Source organism: Gymnoscopelus braueri (assembly GCF_963280865.1).
Source record: "Gymnoscopelus braueri genome assembly, chromosome: 20".
NCBI classification, from domain to species: domain Eukaryota; kingdom Metazoa; phylum Chordata; class Actinopteri; order Myctophiformes; family Myctophidae; genus Gymnoscopelus; species Gymnoscopelus braueri.
The window spans coordinates 31,459,795-31,479,421 of record NC_137622.1 but is presented as its reverse complement, the minus strand read 5'-3'; the positions used below and the strand labels follow the sequence as shown (position 1 = coordinate 31,479,421).

General features: G+C 41.1%; 1 protein-coding gene and 1 long non-coding RNA gene across 2 annotated transcripts; both read right to left on the bottom strand.

Annotated features, from left to right (window-relative positions):
- Positions 1 to 5,580: 5,580 nt before the first annotated feature.
- Positions 5,581 to 8,889, bottom strand: sox3 (SRY-box transcription factor 3). Its single transcript, XM_080416986.1, has one exon. It carries the CDS (start codon positions 8,628 to 8,630, stop codon positions 7,719 to 7,721), a length of 912 nt encoding a protein of 303 aa, XP_080273112.1. The 5' UTR covers positions 8,631 to 8,889; the 3' UTR covers positions 5,581 to 7,718.
- A 5,549-nt stretch (positions 8,890 to 14,438) lies between these two features.
- On the bottom strand, positions 14,439 to 19,366 carry LOC308076150. Its single transcript, XR_013932258.1, has 3 exons — positions 19,116 to 19,366; positions 17,208 to 17,351; positions 14,439 to 14,546 (listed from the first exon to the last, which is right to left on the bottom strand). It is a non-coding gene; the product is annotated as an uncharacterized lncRNA (long non-coding RNA).
- Positions 19,367 to 19,627: the final 261 nt, after the last annotated feature.

Genomic DNA, 19,627 nt, shown 5'->3' with positions numbered 1-19,627 from the left:
GATCTACAAGCTCACATCGAGCTATTTTCAAATAGCCGAAGAATATAAAGTGCCATAGTGGTTAATGTATGTCTTGTAATAATAATAAAAATCTGCAAAGTACAATATTTTCCTCTGAGATGTAGTGGGGTAGAAGTATAAAGTATATAAAATTGGAAATACTCCAGTAAAGTAAAAGTACCCAAATGTTTTACCGAAGTACAGTACTTGAGTACATGTACTTAGTTACTTTACACCGCTGTACGTACCATGCGTCCACCCAGTACATATGACTCATGTGAATGTACACACAGTTTAAAGTTGATATTGTGCCAACTGCCTACATAAATTGTCCCGTTTCCCTACGTGTGCAGTGAGGTTAGATGGTTACGTTTGCTAAACCAGTGGTTCTCAAACTTTGTCCATGTCAAGGACCCCCACATTGATATGTATTTGGCCGCGGACCCCCACCTGAAAAGGTTTTGTGCCAGGGACCCCCAGAAGAAAAGATTTATGTTAAAAAAATAGCAGTTGTACAAGCTCATAGATCTGCTGTTTTTGAACAGCCAACGTATAAACGGAGAAAGTGCTTAAAATGATTGTGATGCTGTATTAACTAATTTGGCTGGGGACCCCCTGGTCCCCCAATGACCCATGGGGGTCCCCGGACCCCACTTTGAGAACCACTGTGGTGGTAAACATATAAGTGTAAGTAAATGTGTGCGTTAATTCTTGAGGGAATCACGTGTTGTAATGATTATAAGATAATGTCAACAGCGAGCTAGATTTCTGGTGGATGTCCTGATATGGAATTCAGACCAACAACTATACCGAGAAACAGAGCCCTCAACGTATATGAGCTAACATGTCCATCAACAGAGATTACACATATCACATCAGTCAAAGGCAAACAGAATTATCAGCTTCCATCAAAGGCGTTAAGCAACAATCATTACACAACAATGCCCCAAGATTTGGCCCACAGATGAACCATTGAAGTGAAAACATTACATTGTGCGGTCACGCACACACACACACACACACACACACACACACACACACACACACACACACACACACACACACACACACACACACACACACACACACACACACACACACACACACGTATATATGTTACACAATATACATGTGTGTGTATATATATGTGACACCATATACATGTATATACAGTATAATCCTACTTGTCTGTTTTAGTGTAACATTTCTTTTTAATGAACATGAATTCTGCCCTCCAGATTTGACGGATACCAGATCCTATAGCTTGCGTGCCTGAAAGTCTGCCAACCTTTAATTCTAATCATTTGCCTTCCACTGACATCAATGCAGGTAAGTAGCTCCTGGGTCTGACTGGCAGCGTTCTTGTCTTTGAAGTGCTTCCCACTCAGCATTCTTTGCGGTTGTGTAAGGGAGAGAGATCCAACCACGGCTATCATTAACAAAGAGACATCTGCATTTACTGCGCCGAGTTCCAATGTTCATATACTACATTCTCACACAATGCACTTAAACACTTTCAACTTGACGTCACTAATTTGAGGCATATCATTATAGGTGACAATTTTCCCAGAATTTCTCACATTTTCTAAAATAGCAAAAATAGCAGATCCACAAGCACACAATGTGGTGCAGTGTGACCCGGTGTGTTGTGAGCTTATAGATCAGCTATTTCTGCTATTCTTTTTTAAATAGAGCTTACTGTAAGTACACTGACTGTGTTAATCTTCTGGTGTCGCAAATGTCTAATTTTATTGGTAGTATTATTGCTAGTTTTTAAGTATTAACCATGCAGCTTATGTATTTTTTTTACATTGCTTGTATTATATTAGGAATATTTGACATATCTAACTTGTTTTTCCTTGTTTCTTACATTCTGTACCATTTCTTGAGACTGCAAATGCTGGGAGCTTATCAATGAAGATAATTCAGATTCTGAATGTGAATCTGAATTAACCACTTAAACCCCCAGGGGTCTGTTGGTCCCCCTCCTTTTTCCCTCTACACCAAAAATCTTAGCAGAAAATAGCCAATCTACAAGCTCACAACGCATGGAGTTGTGACAGGTGAATGTGAGTTATGCTGAATGTTCACCTATTATGACCAGAACATAGACAATAGGGTTCATGTGTATAAAGTGGTAAAAAAAAAGTGGTTTCCCATTAAAACCGGGAAAGTATCTGTGTCATTTTAGATTTTAGCTGTATCGTCTCTGTCGGGTGGAAACCTCATATGACCAAAACTGTTACTTTTCAGGATTCAAAAGTAGCAAAAGTAGATCTATAAGCTCAACAGATCTGCTACTTTTGATGTTTTTGTGTGACGCTGTAGTATGATCAAGTAAGGCATTAATTTACGAAAAAACACAAAAAGTTAAAATATGGAGATAAAGGTTCCTGCCCGACAGCAACGAAACATAGGCTTTTCAGGAAACCTTTAGGATTTAGAAGGCATTTGTAGAATCGGCCCCAGGTCTTAATGGGTTAAAAAAAGTAAAAAAGTAAAAATAGTCAAATGTGATTTTCTAGTGTCTTCAGTAAGTGCTGCCTTTGAGTAAAGTGAATGGACGATGGAGTGGAAGAGGGATGCTCTCAGTGGGTCAACCCAGAAGCCCTGACCCCAGGAGGATTTGATGCCATTTTCCCACGCAGGATGCCGACCTGAGAGAAGCTCGTTAACAACATCTGCCCCAGTTCAGGGAGATTAACCCCCACCCCCAACCCCCCGCACCTACACACACGCACGCACGCGCGCACACACACACGTTCCCCCTCCGCTGTCAATCTCAGTGCACCATGCGAGTTCTCAACAGGCCTGCCCAAACTAACTGGACAGGCCAGCCAGCCCAGGCCCCTCCAGGCCAGTATAGAGCTCAAAGGGCCTCCTGGGGAGATCCCAGCCACAGCAGATCAATAATGTCCTGACTGTAGAATAAGACACACACACACACACACACACACACACACACACACACACACACACACACACACACACACACACACACACACACACACACACACACACACACACACACACACACACACACACACACACACACACACACACACACACACACACACACACACACACACACACACACACACACACAATCACTTTTCCCAAACAGTGGGTCGGGACCCATCTTTGGCCAATTTTTATGGGTCGCAAGTAAATATCAACTTTTAAAAACAATTCAAATTGTTCGAAGCATTTAATAAATAAAATATAAAAATCTAATGATTTCCATGATTTCTTTTTTTTTTAAGTCCCTTCGTGCCGTGTTGAGCTTGTAGATCTGCTATTTTCTCTAGTTTGGGTCTAATTTCTCTTTTGGGTCTTGAGCTAAAAGGTTTTGGGAACCACTGGTCTATATATAGATCATGATTCATGTCAGCCTGCGTTCTGTCAATATTGGTGCCACCTATATAGAATCTCATCCTTTACACGCTTTTGCTATTTTTAAAAACACACGTGTGGCTGACGTCGGTCGACTTTGACCCTTTCATCAGCTGAAGATCCAGATCAGAGTTTCAGATCATGTAAAGGTGTATGAGTGTATTTTTGGAAAAGGGCGTGTCGGCTCGTCGTTTTAAGTCGCCGAGCCGGTAGAGCAGACAAGCTAGGGATGTCACCCACGGTAATCCGTCACACGGAGTTTTCCACAAATCTTACTGACGTCAAAAAGGCATTTCGTGACGTCTCCCACGCATGTTCCAGCCAACCGCTTTTTTTACACTCTGACGCAACAGTGGAAGTCACAGAAACATGTCGTGACACACGTGTGTGGCGAAAAAGTGGTTCGAAAAACCAGATCGACTGATGTTATTGCCTACGGCCCCATGTTCTCTGAAACCACGGCCTCACAGAGACTGCAATCCCACAACTTGCATACTACACGCGCAAGCACACAGTGGCAGAATCCACTGGGAATCCGCTGAATCTGTGTTCTACAGGGCTATAATTAGGTTAGTTTTTGGAGAGGGGGTTAAACAAACAGGCCCTGTGAGGTCATAGGCAGATGGAAGTGGGGATATGCCTGCACTTGCTGAGTGGGCATAGAGCTACACATGACAGGAGAGAGAGGCCCTCTGGGCGCTCGGCAGGGGGAGAGAAGGGGGGGCGGGGGCAGCCCAACGCAGAGGGCCTCACTGCCAGAACGTTCAAACACACAGTCAATAGCCATGCATGGTCTAGTTGTACACCTTTCTCCAAACACCCCACTTTTCCCTCTCCCAAATGGTCATCATGGATTAGCCATGTCATTTCTGGAAAAGAGAAAAAAGCTATCTCAACAGCCATGTGGGGAAGATGAGCCGTTCTGGACACATTTATCCGATCCAAACAGCGTGCTGCATCATATTCAAAGTAGGCCTATATAGGAAGGCCTTGATGCTCAGGGAGGGGGGTAACCCAGAACTTATTAAAGTAGTTATGACTTTGGAGGCCTCTCTGGGATCATGTCAATTGACTGATGGAGAAAAAAAGGAATGTCCGCACGATAAACTGCTCTCTGCTTTTTATTTTAACCAAAAGTGAACGTTTCACCCAAAGGGCTTCATCAAGTATTGACTGATGGAACACATTTTGACAAGTGGCACAAAACCACGGCTCGGTTGCATCCACCGAAAGTCACCCCCGACACGGGAGGAGCAGGTTGGGGAAAGCTGCTTAATTGCAAAAAAATGAGTTGGAGGGGCTGATTATAAGGAGACGGCCGGCCGCTAGAGCGCCAGAGTGACTTAAGACCCTGTCACTGAATGCAGGGAGGTCTGGATAATCTTTCTCCCCACAAAGGTGTGCGGGGCTAATCCAGGCCGCTGCGCTGAGCTGTGGATCAAATCCTACTGGGAGTGTGGGAAGGGACAGCGGGACCGCCAACACTTTCGGCCCTCTTGGTGGCCATGGGGCTTATTTTATCCCAAGGTACTTTGCAAGTGAAGAACCTGCCGGGTTCTCTTTTTTTTCTCCCCCAGAACACTGTTACAGTGTAAGGCCCGTCAGTCACAGGAAGTTGCTGACGGGCCAAGGAGAATGTCCTTGACGTGCTTCTAGACTTTTATGTAAATGAAGGCAAATCGATTCTCAGTACCATTTGGATGAAACATTATGATCGGCTTAATAAAAGTTGCTTTAGTTGGGGCGCCGCTGGCACTATAGCGGTTAAGGTCCATACCACATAAAGGCTCTTAAGCAGCCTGACAGCGAGTTTGCGGGTTCGATTCCCGAGCCTGGCGACCTTTGCTGCGTGTATAGGGACTGTTTCCCGTCCCTATATACTGTGTACTATCAATAAAAGACCCCAAAAAATGCAATTAAAAAAAAAGTTGCTTCAGTCAGCACAAGACTTAATGTGGGACTGCCACCACAGTGTTGACAAATTCTACAGTGTTCTAAAGACCTCAGTGCATGTGTGTGTGTGCATATCAGAGCTCATGTCTGTAGACATGTGAAGACACAGCAAGCCAAACAACACCTCTTGCTTATGTGCACCGGTACAGAAAAGCCATATATATGCACACCTCTTTTATTTATTTACATGTTTTATTCTGTTTGTTAAATTAAGTTTCTTTCAACAAATAGAACATGGCACATCAAGAGTGACAAGCTTTATAAAACAAAAATGTTTCACACAGAATTCCATTTATTTCTTTATGGGGTACTTTTTTGAAGTGAGTTCACCTTTAAAATAGAATATCTGCGCAAACAATTTGTAATTTGCATACCATAAATGAAAAGGCAGTCAGCTTTTATTCTATAAATTGTATAAAACAGATATAAATAAGCTGCTAGAACTTAAAGTCATAAAGACATTAAAGTCATAAAATGCAGACAATGCGTTCACATTGACTGTGACACCTATGATAATGACAGCCAATGGGAACAAAATAAAATGTTGTTATGGTCTATCTTCAACTAATGTAAATATTGAATCAAGTTCAGAAAGACTTGGCTGAACTTGCGAGGGTATTAACAATTAGATATGGTGAGAACAAATACAGCTTTCCTATTCAACCATTAGGCTACTTGCCATGACAAGTAGGCTATGAATTTGTCAGCCATGACAAATACATTTAGGGATCACACTGCATAAGCAAACTATAGGCCACGCAATGAAACATAAACAATTCCAAAACTGATGAGGAGCCTGTGAAAATATATCTGTGTGCCCACAAAAGTGCAATAATACAAGAAGCTCTGAGAGGCCTAAAACTGCAGAGACCTGTTTACATTTTCTTCATTTCCAACTAGCAAAATAAGTTAGCCATGGCTCAGTCGCATTAGAATATGAGAGCCAACTGAAAGCAAAACACAGCCCACACAACTGTCTCACTATAATAAATGTTATTTTCAAGAGTTTCTAGGAATAAGCAGTGTGATGTAACCTAATTATCAGTATGGAACTCCTTAAACCAGGAAGCCTACAATGAGTTGAAAGTTGTGAATTTGCAATTATAATATTAAAATATGAATATATATTTTCTTACAAACTTAATTAAGATTCAATATCTATTAAAATGTTTGGACAATCCCGCAATAGTTTTGAAACGAAAATGTTGGGTTATTAGCAGATGTATTAATTCGGTGTGTTCAAACTCTCCTTCACACTTCCTTTGACATATTGCCTATAATCACTTTGCTTTTCAATTTAACGCTGACTTCATTCTGTAGGAGGCCTCTCCTATTACTTTGATTTGACCAATCAAGCTGCACTAAAAGGCCTACACACTAGGACACACTAATGTTCAATTTCGAAGTCTCAAAATGCATACAAATAATAACAAAAGAAACAGAGTCAATAATCATTTTTTACAAATTTATTTCAGCATTTAAGAATAGAGGATGGTCTCAAAATAAGTAGAAACGTCAGTTAAATAAACCTTTTCGTCCATGATATGAGTAAACGTGACACTGTCAAAAACCATCACAGAACAGAAAATATTACAAAACAAATGGAAACATTTTCACGTGACAAACAAGAGGGCTCACAAGCTACAAAATAAAATAAAAAATACTATAAATAAAAATTGCGACCCGCGCCGGTCTTAACATTACGTTAAACCTGGGTCATGAGAGGAAGAAAAAAACAAAAACTACAAAATTTGGACACAGCCGCAACAACTGACATTCTACAAATTATGTGTAAACATTAATGAACCAACTCTCCATCCAGCTTTTTCTGAAATACAAGCCTCTTCACGAGGCCACATGCCCTTTTTTTCATATAGAGAAAATATGGCATTATTTATAATATAGAAGTCCAATTCTTCTACAGAAGTTGATTGCGTATACTCATGATAAAAAGCCTCTTTGCAATGCAATTTACTCTGATGGGCACAACGTTCAGTTTCAGTCCATGATATAAATGCTTTACAATGGACAACTGATTGAGATCAAATAAAACTCAGTTTTAAACAAAACTACCGAACGTCGACTCTATAAGCCAGTGGTTCTCAAAGTGGATTCCACGGACTCTATGGGTTCCTTGAGGGGGTTCTAAATGGACCCTTACAAGTCTGCAACTCTGACAGTGTACAATAACGGGTCCATTTGGTTCCATTTGTATATACTGTCAGAGTTAAGGGGAGACCTTGAAATGTGAAAGTTTGAGAACCACTGCTTTTTTAAGCAACCAAAAAAAAGAAAGTTCAAGTATCCAAAGTACTTAAGTTTTTTTTTCCTTTTTTTAAAAGTCTTTCATTTCTTTCTTTTTTCTTAAACTTTCAAATGTGAGTCAGGGGTAGCGTTCCATTGACGCCGGTCCCTGCGCTCTGATAGTGCGGATGGACGCTGTGTAACCGGCTGCCCTGCAGGGAGGCATGATGCTCCCCCTGGTCCCCGCCGGGAGGCAGGTACATGCTGATCATGTCCCTCAGGTCCCCCAAACACGCCCTCTGAGAGTGGGACGTGATCGCCGGCGGCGGCGAGCTGGGCTCCGTCTTGCACACGGACGCCATGGAGCCCAGGCCCATGCCGGAGGTCTGCTGCGTGTACGCCGCCGGGGACATGCTGTACGTGGACGCGGCGTTCATGTAGGTCTGCGCGGAGGACATCATGGGGTACTGGAGCCCCGCCATCTCGTACCGGTGCATCTGCTGGATCTGCGGGCTGTTCATGCCGTGGTGCTGCGGGTAGGCGAGCTGGTCCTGCATGAGGGAGTAAGCACTGTTTGTCCAGCCGTTCATGTGGGCATAGCTGTCCATCCGCTGCCCCACCGACACGGCGTTGTTGACGGGGTTGACACCGGGCGCCAGCAGTCCCCCGGGCAAAGAATACTTGTCTTTCTTGAGCAGGGTCTTGGTCTTCCTGCGGGGACGGTATTTATAATCCGGGTGCTCCTTCATGTGCATGGCGCGCAGACGCTTGGCCTCGTCGATGAACGGCCTCTTCTCGGCGTCGGTCAGCAGCTTCCAGTCGGCGCCGAGCCGCTTGCTGATCTCCGAGTTGTGCATCTTGGGGTTCTCCTGGGCCATCTTCCTCCGCTGGCCGCGGGACCACACCATGAAGGCGTTCATGGGCCGCTTGACGCGGTCCTGGTCGTTGTTGGCATTGGTGTTCTTGTTGCCCGGCGCTGACCCCGAGTTGTTGGACTGCGGGAGCGGGGTCTTGATCTCGGTTTCCATCATGCTATACATTCTCGGGCGGCTTTTTTTTTCGGTTCACTCACGCATATATAAAAAAATAAATGTTGAAACCAAAGCTAAAACCAAAACAAAAAAAAATCCCGAAGAGCAGAGGTAGTAGAGATACTGACTGATTTCCTAAAGAAGAGGAAAAGTTGTGCCAAAAGTTGGCCAATAACGCGCTGTGCTGCAGGTGCGTGTTGCTGAGCGCAGTAGTGGAGCTGAGACTGTGACTGTGTTCCCCACGGCTGTGAAACACAACTCTGCAAACTTCTCTTCCAACCTCATCTGTTAATAGCAGCGCTGCCATGTGATTTGGACTGACAGCGTGACAATGACCCGCCTCCAACCAATCAGCGCCCGGCTCCCACTCCCACACATGTAAAAATCCTCTAACTCTGGGGGGGCGGGGGGGATACGAATGGAACCAATCGGGTCCATTTGGTTCCATTTCGTACACCCTCGGAGTAAAATTTACTCTGAGGATTTATTTTTATTTTTTTACTGAGCTTCGTCTAAACTACTGTTTCCCAAACAGTGGGTCGGGACCCATGTTTGGGTCGCGGACCTATTTTTATGGGTCGCGAGTAAATGTCCCCTTTTTGGTGTCTTCCATTAAAGATTTTTTTTAAAGAAAAATGTTTAAAAAAAAAAAAAAAAAAATCACAACTTTTCAACAATTAAATGAATTCCAACATATTTCTAAAATAAAATAAATCAAATAATTTCCATAAATAAATGAAAACAACTTTTAAGAAGTAGTGAAAATAGCAGATCTAAGCTCACAAGAGGCATGTGAGCTTGTAGATCTTTGGGTCCCGGGCAAACGTCTAAGTTCTCTTTTGGGTCTTGAGCTAAAAAGTTTGGGAAGTGGGAACCACTGGTCTAAACGAATCGAGTTGGACAGCGACAGTGTTTTGGGTAGAGTTTTATGAGAGGAAACAGAGGTGAAGTTTTAAAAGCCCACAGTTTTACACTACATCCAACAAAATGCGAATAATAAAACGTGATGGATTTACAACCCGCTGCTAGAATAGAGCAGATGTCTAAGGGCACGATCAAAGTAAAACGAATAAGCGGACAACTATAGGCTAATGTTTTTCGGCGGCACCACTATATGATTGGATTTGTATTTATTTATTTAATTTTAAAAGGAGTCAATTGGTAATTTGTATTTTCATTAGGGCTATTTTACCATGTGATTCCATCCAAAATGACGCTCATGACACATAAATCATGCGTGTCCTATAAATAAAAAATCATGTTTGTTTAACATATACAATAATATACCTATAAACGATAAGTTTGTAAAAGACCTAAAGAGATGTGTCAAATTACTGTTTAATAATAGTTTCTAAAAGCATAAAACGGTTCTATAGAGGCCATCAAATCCAAATATTGCGACCAAGAACATAATTGGCTATTTACTTATTTATATCTGCCTCATTATCTAAATAAATGTCACTAAAGCAGCACATATTTTTCATCACCACAGTATGTGGGTTTGTTGTGAACTCGGTTTCTCCTCAATGGTGATTTGTGGTTTGTCATAGGCTATAATTGCCTATATTTTAAAACAACTGAAGCCAACGCAATCTCAAGTTTGAACTGGGGCTATGCCTCCTTGTCATCCAAGTTAAATATTGTTACAAATGGATAGATCATATGGATACAATTACTACGATTTCTTTTTAAACTGCGGCTCAAAAATCCTTCCATTCACGGGCTTCTCTTTTCAGAACTTCTCAAGAGCGCAGCTTCCATGGTGCTGAGAACAGCGAAGACAAAGTAAAATAATACATCAACGACCTCTTGTGGAGGGGACAGGGCTAAACATGTATGTCCCTGGGAAAAAAATGAATGGGGGGAAAAAAAGCAAAGAAAGAAAGTTTTATTCCGAATGTTAAGAGGTAAACGAACAAGATACCCCTGCCTGAAAATGTTATTGCCTTAAACTAAAATGAAACTAAAATGATTAGCCTCTATACCAGTGGTTCCCAAACTTTTTAGCTCAAGACCCAAAAGATAAATCAGATGTTTGCACGGGACCCAAACTATAGTGAACATTTTCACTACTTCTCAAACTTTTTTTGAATGTATTTATGGGAATTATTAGATTTTTTTCCCATTATATTTATGAAATATTTTTGGAAAATGTTGGAATTGTTTTTAATTGATGAAAAGTTGTGATTTGTTTTTGTTTAAACTTTTGTAAATCTTTTGAAATAATATATAGGCCTATATATTTTTTTCTTGAATGTAGGAAACGGGAAAAAATGAGATATTTACTGACTCGCGACCCATAAAAATTGGTCCGCAACCCAAAGATGGGTCCCGACCCACTGTTTGGGAAACTATAGTGAATTGCCCTTGATTAACATTCACACCTTCACAAAGCCGAAACCAGTGTTGCCATATTTTGTGAGAGAAACAAGCAATCAGGTCTAGGAAAATAAGCCAAAAAGAAGCAAGTAGGCCACAGGAGCACTCTAAACTAACTTATATGCATATCACAACGAGTCGCGATGCAACACGTTGTGAGCTTGTAGATCTGCTATTTTCAAACATTTTAACAACACAAATGCTCCATGGCAGTGGCTGGCAAAACATTTTCGTGAAAATATTTGAGAACCACTGGTTTAAATAATAATGTTTTTTTTTTAAAGCAAGCCCAAATAAGCAAGTAGGCTACTTTAGAAACAAGCCTAAAAAACGCAACCCGCAACTAATATTTACAATCAACTTTACAGAAGAATAAGCCCAAAGTCACTTATAATAAGCCGACATGGCAACACTGGCCGAAACGCACAGCTATTTGTTTTGTGGTGTGGAAACCTAAAGCGGTCCCCTGTTCTGCTCCAGTCCCGGGGCGAACTTCACACCTGCTAATCGTTCCTAGAGCACCGCTCATCGAAAACGTCAATTAACACATTTAACACCTCAATTTACATGAGCTGTGGAGATTGTCACCTTTAACTCACCGAAACGCATTTTTTATTACCTCTCATTAACATGTATAATATCGTTCGAACAAATTTAAGGAATAATAGGCCTATTTTCAAAAGCAAACAAATATAAACTCAGATCGGTGTAGCACATATAGGCCTATTGTAGGCTACAAAATAATAAATATTATATCACATTTATTGGACTATAGCAATATTCAAAATATGTTCAATCGAATTGTGTCCAGGTGGGAAAGTATGCCTAAGCTAAACAAACCCAAATAAAACCGGCTCTGAATGAATACAGGCCTACAGCTATAGCATCACCGTGTTATAGCAAATAGCTGAATGAAGTCATCATTGTCGCTCATATCTTAAAGAGAGAAAAATATAGGTTTAGCATATAGTCTTTCAGGCGTAGCCCTTTCTAATCAGTCGAAAAGAGACATCATTTCGTGAATTTCATTTTCATGTTCAATGGGGCGTTCTAAACAGTGCAAGGGGCCACAGGCTGACGTCCAATTAGCAGTCATCTGATTCTCGGAGACCGGTTATTTGTTTTATCTGGATAGATCTAAATACTGATCCGCTTGTAATCTCCTTATGGAAATTGACCAGTAGTGGGAGAGGAAAACTAGGAGTAACCCAGGGCTTTGGTAATGAGGGCCTCTGTGCAGCTAATTTCCTAATTAACGAACGGGGACCACCAGCAAAGACTGCCGTGCATGCCGGCCTCAGCAAGCTCCATAGCCCAAGGGGGGCTCTGCTCTGCTCTCAGGCCCAGCGCCACGCACGGCACTGTTGAATATGGGAAATGTGTGAATTCAATTGTCTGATACAGGCTGCAAACTGTGGTGGCCCAATCGTTTATTTTAATGATTTATTTGTTTTCCCCAAAAAAGGAAATTAATAATAATAATAATAATAATAATAATAATAAAAATGATAAAAATAATAATAATAATATTATAATAATACATTTAAGGGATTGTGCTGAAAGAAAAATTGCATAGGTATTAAAAGATGTTTAATAATACAATTATAAGTATTATGTGGGCTTTATAGCCTGCAATATGCAAATACAAAAATGTAATTCACGGGGGAAAAAAAGGTTGTTATGTATTATAAGAGAGAATAGCACGCCATGGCCCTCTGCAAAAACGTATATTTGCCCAGGCTTTTATAGGAGAATTAAAATAACTTCTATACTTGACTAATCGACACAAAGGTGCATTAATCCCACATTTGAAAGCAATGCAGATAATCTGCACAATGGCCGTATGCAAGGCTCAGCGTGAATGGAGCTTTGGTCAGAGAATTTGAATTCATGAGCCACAACGTGTTAACAATGAGCTTCAGCCTTCAGGACACATTTGGAAAACCTTAACATCCTTTATTAATATAACATCTCGCACTCGCAGAGCTCTATTAGAAGCATATGTTGATAATGTGTCCACGATATGTGAGCTTGAAAACGCAACAAGTTTAACAAGTTATATAGCCTACTAATTGATTTGTTTATTGTTGCGTGCATTTTAAACATCCCTCAACAGGACAGGGATACACTTCGACCATGGATATAGCACCTCAATCCAACTATACAACATTATACTTTTTTAAGTCCATTTAAACCCCACGACCTCAAGAATCAATAACTTTTTTGTTTCAGCTCAGTGACTGCGGACAAGGCCTTTGAGAAACAGTAATTAACAAAGAATGGGTTTTCAATTACAGCCACAATAGAGACTGTCTCATTAAGATTTGCATGATTTTTGGACCAGGAATGCAAATGAAGATGCAATTTACGCACGGTCTACTGTTCCTATTGTATCCCTCTGAATGGTTCCCCCCCCCCCTCCCCAGTTCAACACAGGTAAAATAATTTTCACGGGTCATTTAAAGGAGGTGCTATCACCACACAGCTGTATTTTACAGTCATAAAACAGTATTATTGGTGTTAATTTGTCTCATTTGAACCATAAACGTTGACATTAAATTGAACAAAAATAGGTTAATATGCTTAATGTCTGTAATGAAGATTCATTAACTGCGTGGGGAATTATGTTGGTCCAATCATCATCAACATCTTCAGTCTGTTGTTGTTGATACTGCTTATTGTTCATTTTTCAACTGGCAACAGGTATCATTTATATGACATGTACTTAGCCAGAATTTAAATTCTGATCATTAAACAATCACAAGATTGACTATGTTTTAATGTTATATTTGGTGTGCTTGGCAAAGAACATGAAATAGTATTTTGATTATGGTTATTAAATTATATATATTTTTCTATTCCAATTGCATAAATTAAATTAAAAAATATATATATATATATATAAAATATATATATTGTATAATGTCAACAAAATAGTCACTCGTTGACATTGCACAAAGAACAGAAAGTAAAAAGCCCTGAGATAAAATGTAAAAAAAAATGTATCAGTGAAACAGGATCCACACCTTCATTCATGGTGCAACGATTTGCCCTGTCACAGTGTTAATCATTCAATGTAAAAAAGTTGAATTAAAATGAAGAACGGTCTAAAAACCTTGACAAAACCTTGACAAGCAATTTGGTTTATGCTTTGTGTGTGGTGGTCTCTCTCCCGCCTCCACACATGTATAAGAGTGGGTGCAGAAGAGACTGTTGCATGGCCAAAATACTGTACATATGTATATCTGAAAGCAGAAGCGCTTATGCTTGAGAAGGGTGTTTTTCTCAGATAACTTGCACAGGGTCAACGCATATTTTCTTCCTACATGTTTCTTGTTCTTTCTTTCTTTTTTTCACACCATTGTGAGCAGCCTTAAGCTTGGCCTATAACAAATCATGGCAGAAACAGGAAATGGAAGCAGCAGATTATTTGACTCACCTGCTGCTGCAGGGCTGCAACAGAGTACATCACCTCGTCCTAAGGGCCTGTCCGAAGTACTGGGAGCTGTTCAGCTCAACATTAGTTGAAGGGACTGTCACTCAAACCTTAAAAGGAAGCAAAAAACACATACTCAGAGGACAGAGGCTTAATTTCTCTGCTTTCTCCAGGGTCCAGGAGAGCTTCAGTGGAGTGTTACATGTCTGTCAGGAAGACTCAGGGCAAATGGAGAGGCGCTTGCATTCTTGCCTCTGCTCTAGCGGGGTAGTTTGTGTTTTGCTGTTTTCACTGTGATGATGGAGTTGCAGCCCCAACAAGTGTTGTGTCCGCACTCACCGCGCCACCTTGTTTAACCCTGTGGAATGTACCCATCTTTAGTTGAGCTACATGGATGGAGGTATAAGACAACGTGCAAAATGCCATTTGCCTCCTGTAGCTGTCAGCGAGGAATGCCTCGAACATCAGGCTCTTTTTTTCCCCGGTAGACCAAGCATGTCCTTCCTCATTATGTTCCTGTGTGAGCAGGGCCGGGCCAAGGCTGCTGACACAGACCCCAGTGTAATCTCTTTAACCCGCCACCGTCATGAGCAGACAAGGCATGACCACCCAACACTCTCTGCTCCATCTCACTTAGCCCCCGGGAATGGTTTGTGCTTCACCACCTATACAGTATAGCCCCCCCCCTGGATTATTATCACTTTAGATGGTTACATATTGTAAACAAATCCACTAGTATACTAATGGCTGAATCCATGCATGCTCGCACGAGCGCACACACACACACACACACACACACACACACACACACACACACACACACACACACACACACACACACACACACACACACACACACACACACACACACACACACACACACACACACACACACACACACACACACACACACACACACACACACAACATTACAATAAGCTATTACAATGACACTCAGCATAATCAAGTGCAGAAGTATGCTGTTAAAATTCATATACTCAGTGACCCTTGGCGGTTCCTTAATTGACACACGCATTTTCTCATTGGATTATTGACCAATGAAGCTAAAAGCTAATGAAAATTATGTCACATCCGAGGACAGTGGAGGAAGCATTTTCAAATGAATATGCAATGATTATTAGCTGCCTGGTCTCATTCCATGGACAATCACTCTTTACTTTTTACTTGGAAGATTATGGGAAACATTCATATGAACACATTTGGTATATGATGCGTTAAATGAAAAGAAAAAAAATACTAAATTACTCTGAATTATAAACTCATATCCATTTAAAGCTAATTTCAATTCAGTTTTAATTAAGCAGAAAATTTCTATAAATATGGTTTTGCTTCTGAGCCACTGGGTTTAGGCTGGATTAAGATGTACTTTGTCTTAGAATGAGGGTGTAACATGTTCACCTCTGTGTTTCTTCAGGAGCAAAGTCTGCTGCCAGAACTTCTTCAACTAATGCTCCCCTGAATAGAACCTCTAATCCACTGGTTCTCAACGTGGGGTCCAGGGACCCCCAGGTGTTCTTGAAGGGTTTCCAGGGGGTCCCCAGCAAAATGAGGGATAGTTTAAACCTTTGAGCCTTATTTTATTTTTTCGGCTATTCGAAAATAGTCCATCTATAAACTCACAACATGTCACACATCGCAATGTGTTGTGAACTTGCAGATTGTCACTTATGGGGGTCCCTAGCACACATTTGTTTTCGAATGGGGGTCCGTGGCGAAATACATATACATTTGGTGGTCCTTGACATGAAAATGTGTGAGAACCGTCCACTGCCCTAATCTGTGTAATACTCATCTGATCCATCCCATTGCCAATTGTGCTGCATAAGGACTTGTACCTGCTGTACAATAGGCCATTATGAAGTACAATGCGTACAACACCAAATACTGTACAAAAAGACTACTTTAAAGTCACGCTGGCCTAAACCTACAGTATGGCTCCAGCAGTAACGTATGACACTGTGGGTATTAGCAGATGCCTTGCTGTTTAGAAAAGCATGTCTGTAAATCAGATTATCAACCACCTCTATACGATGATCATTTTAAATACCGTTATTGCCTGCCAGGCTAATTACATCCCTCATTATTTCTCATGTATCTTTTGAATCATTGCCATGTTCTACAGTTTCCCCAAAACAATGGAAACTTTCTCCTTTTTTTGTTTGGAAGAAAGTGCTGAATCGTCACTTTTTGCTTTGCGCCGTGCCCCAGCAAGCAGCACTCTTTTGTTTTAGCCATAATTGAGATCCCACTAATCTGGCCCTTTTAAAAAATGAAACAGTCTCTTTGTCACGCCTTCATTAGTTTAAGATAATATTGTGGGAAAATGCAATTAATTTGCAGAGTGTAGCTTTAATTAATTAAATACACCCAATTTTGTAATATGATTAATGCCACCAAGTTGTTATCTGTATTCTCCCCCAAAATGAATATGTAATGGAAAATACTTTGTGCATTAATTGCAGAAATTGTGGCTTTTAAAAGAACCCCAAGCAGGGTTAAGTAATTACAAAAAGGTAATTTATTAAATCTTTAAAAAAATGAGAAACAAACAAGTATAAATTGATATATTAATCATGCATACCATTCTGCATAATCTAGCTGTGATTTGGGTGAAAATGACAAATCTGTGTTGCGTGCCAAGTACTTGATAAAGGAGATAGTGGTCATAAATTTAGTCGCAGTCAAGGTCTCATTAAACCAGGCATAATTTAATTAAGAGTTAGCCATCGCCCTCCAAATATATTAATTACCTTGAGCATGACGAGATGAGCGTTGTGATTACAGCTGATTTCATTACAGCCAGTGTTCTGGGCACCGAGCAAACTAAGGTGTGAAACTGGCTGTGTTGACAAGATAATGGATGGGCTGGGCTGAGAAGAGTGTGGTCACCTTGCCTGCATGGGGTAAAGGGGGTGAGCGCAGTCAGAGAGGTGAGACAGAGGACTATGCCCTGAAGTCCCTCTTAGGTAACAAATATCAAATCCCTGTTTACAGAGCAGAATGAGTCTCATACTCAGTCTAAACCCTTACAAAATGAGAAAGCAAGCCATGGAATTTGATGATGGTTGGCAATGTCTGTAATTACAAAGTGATGTTCTAATTGCTGTCACCAAGAATTTTTACGTAAGTTTAACAAAATCGTACATGTTGAATAGATCGTAAAACACTTTAATTGCCAATGTTTACATGTAGAGATTTGAATGAAATAAAAAAGTATGATTACGATTTTTTTTTAAATATGGATTATTTTTCAGATTCAGTGACAGTATTCAATAATAAAAATAAAGTTCCAAGCTCATCATTCTGAAAAACTGAAAATGTTCCCACACCCTTGGACATAACTGTCCCAATGTAAAAAATAAAATAAAAAAGTAATTGTGGAATGTGTCATCATGAGGGAAGCAGCTCCAGTCAGTATTGGTTTTATGATTTCACATAATTGATTTTACATTCCTTACCCACTACACAAGCTGCAAGTGTAAGGACAGGATGTATTCTCTCAAAATATTTCAATTTAAATGCTTAACTACTACATTACTCTGTGCTCTGTATTACCTGGTTGTATAAAATACACCTTTAATTAAAACAGCTAATCAAGGGACATGTAGAGATGACACCTAATTGTGCATTTCGGGCTACTGACCAGAAATGTAGAAGGTACACAGATGTTCACAGTCACACACGGCACGGCAGTTGCAAAGGAACGCACACACACACACACACCAAGAGTAAAGACTGCATAGGGGACAGCTCAATGCTTCATAGACCGATATGTCAATGGGATATACAAGATGTTGCCGCTGCTTTCGGGAGATTTCTCCCAGCCTCCCAGCACTCCTCTCTGACAGCAGGACAAAGAGACTAAGCCTCGACTATCTGGAAGCAAGCTCTCATTCTTCCTTTCATCTTTCTCTTTCAATCCTTCTACTCACTCACTTACACAAACACAGGCACATGTGCTTGTGCAAACATGATGCACAGCTGCGTGAAGTCACGGACGCATCCAGTGTACGTATGGAACATGAGGGAAACCGCCTCACACACTGTATGGAATTTCAGCAAACACATTCGACTCCAAAATAGGCTTTGACATGCTGTGCCAAAACAGAGTACACAGATTGTATTCAATGTAATAATAATAATAATGTGAATAAAAATGTATCCTACATGTGTTCTGACTGTCAAGATCCCCTAGCGCTTAGCATGAATGTTCTGGTTTATGCCTTTCATGCTCATTGCTTTGATTTAATGTTTTCATGCAAGGGGGGAAGTGTCTTTTTCAGTTAATAATCAAACTTCTATTACTCTGTTTTGCCTACATTCTTTGAATTGTACAGGAGTAGATTGAGTTGCAGGCCAAAGCGTTCTTGGAGGTATCTGCACAAACATGATCCAACTCCTCAAATGTACCACACAATATATATTTTTAAACAGATTTACATGTACAGATATACGGTATTAACACACTGAGAAATTAGAAACTTTTCTAAATCTCTCATTAAATGTTATACTGTGCCAAATTGAGTTGAAGGAGCAGGCAGAACTCTATACCAGCACAAAGCACCTTACACCATTTCCCTGAACACCACCCTCCCCCTCGCCTCCTTCTCAAAGCCCTCGCCTCCTCCCGCTCTGGGCACAAAATTGAGGACACTCACCCAGCTCAGACCGGCCCCCGAGGCTGCTGCTGCTCTCCGATCCCCCTGACAGGCAACACAGACACGCCTTCAGCTGCTGGCTGTCACCGGGCCATGAGAAGGTAAGAGGGAAATAGACCCACAGCAATCCCACAGCCCACAGCCTAACCCAGAGCCCAGCTATGACCGTTTTAGACAGAAGCACCGCGCCACGGTGACTCTCCCAGTGCAAGCACACAAATCTAAAGCAAGAGAGAGAGAGAGAGAGAGCCGGGCAGGCAGGCACCGGTGTGGTACAGCGCACACTGCAGCCAAGCTCTCCCTGCACTGGGACCCATCTCATTCAGCCAAGATTGCTTCATACAAAAGTTGACAATGCACCAGTGAAAGCCATTGTTGATATTCAACATTTTTTAAATAGCTGAGCAGAATAGACAACATGGCAGGCCGCAAAACTTGGCAAGGGAAACTGACCTGGAGCTTCCCGTTTTGAAAGGGCTTGCCATGCGGGGCTGCGAGAGGAGAGAGGGTCG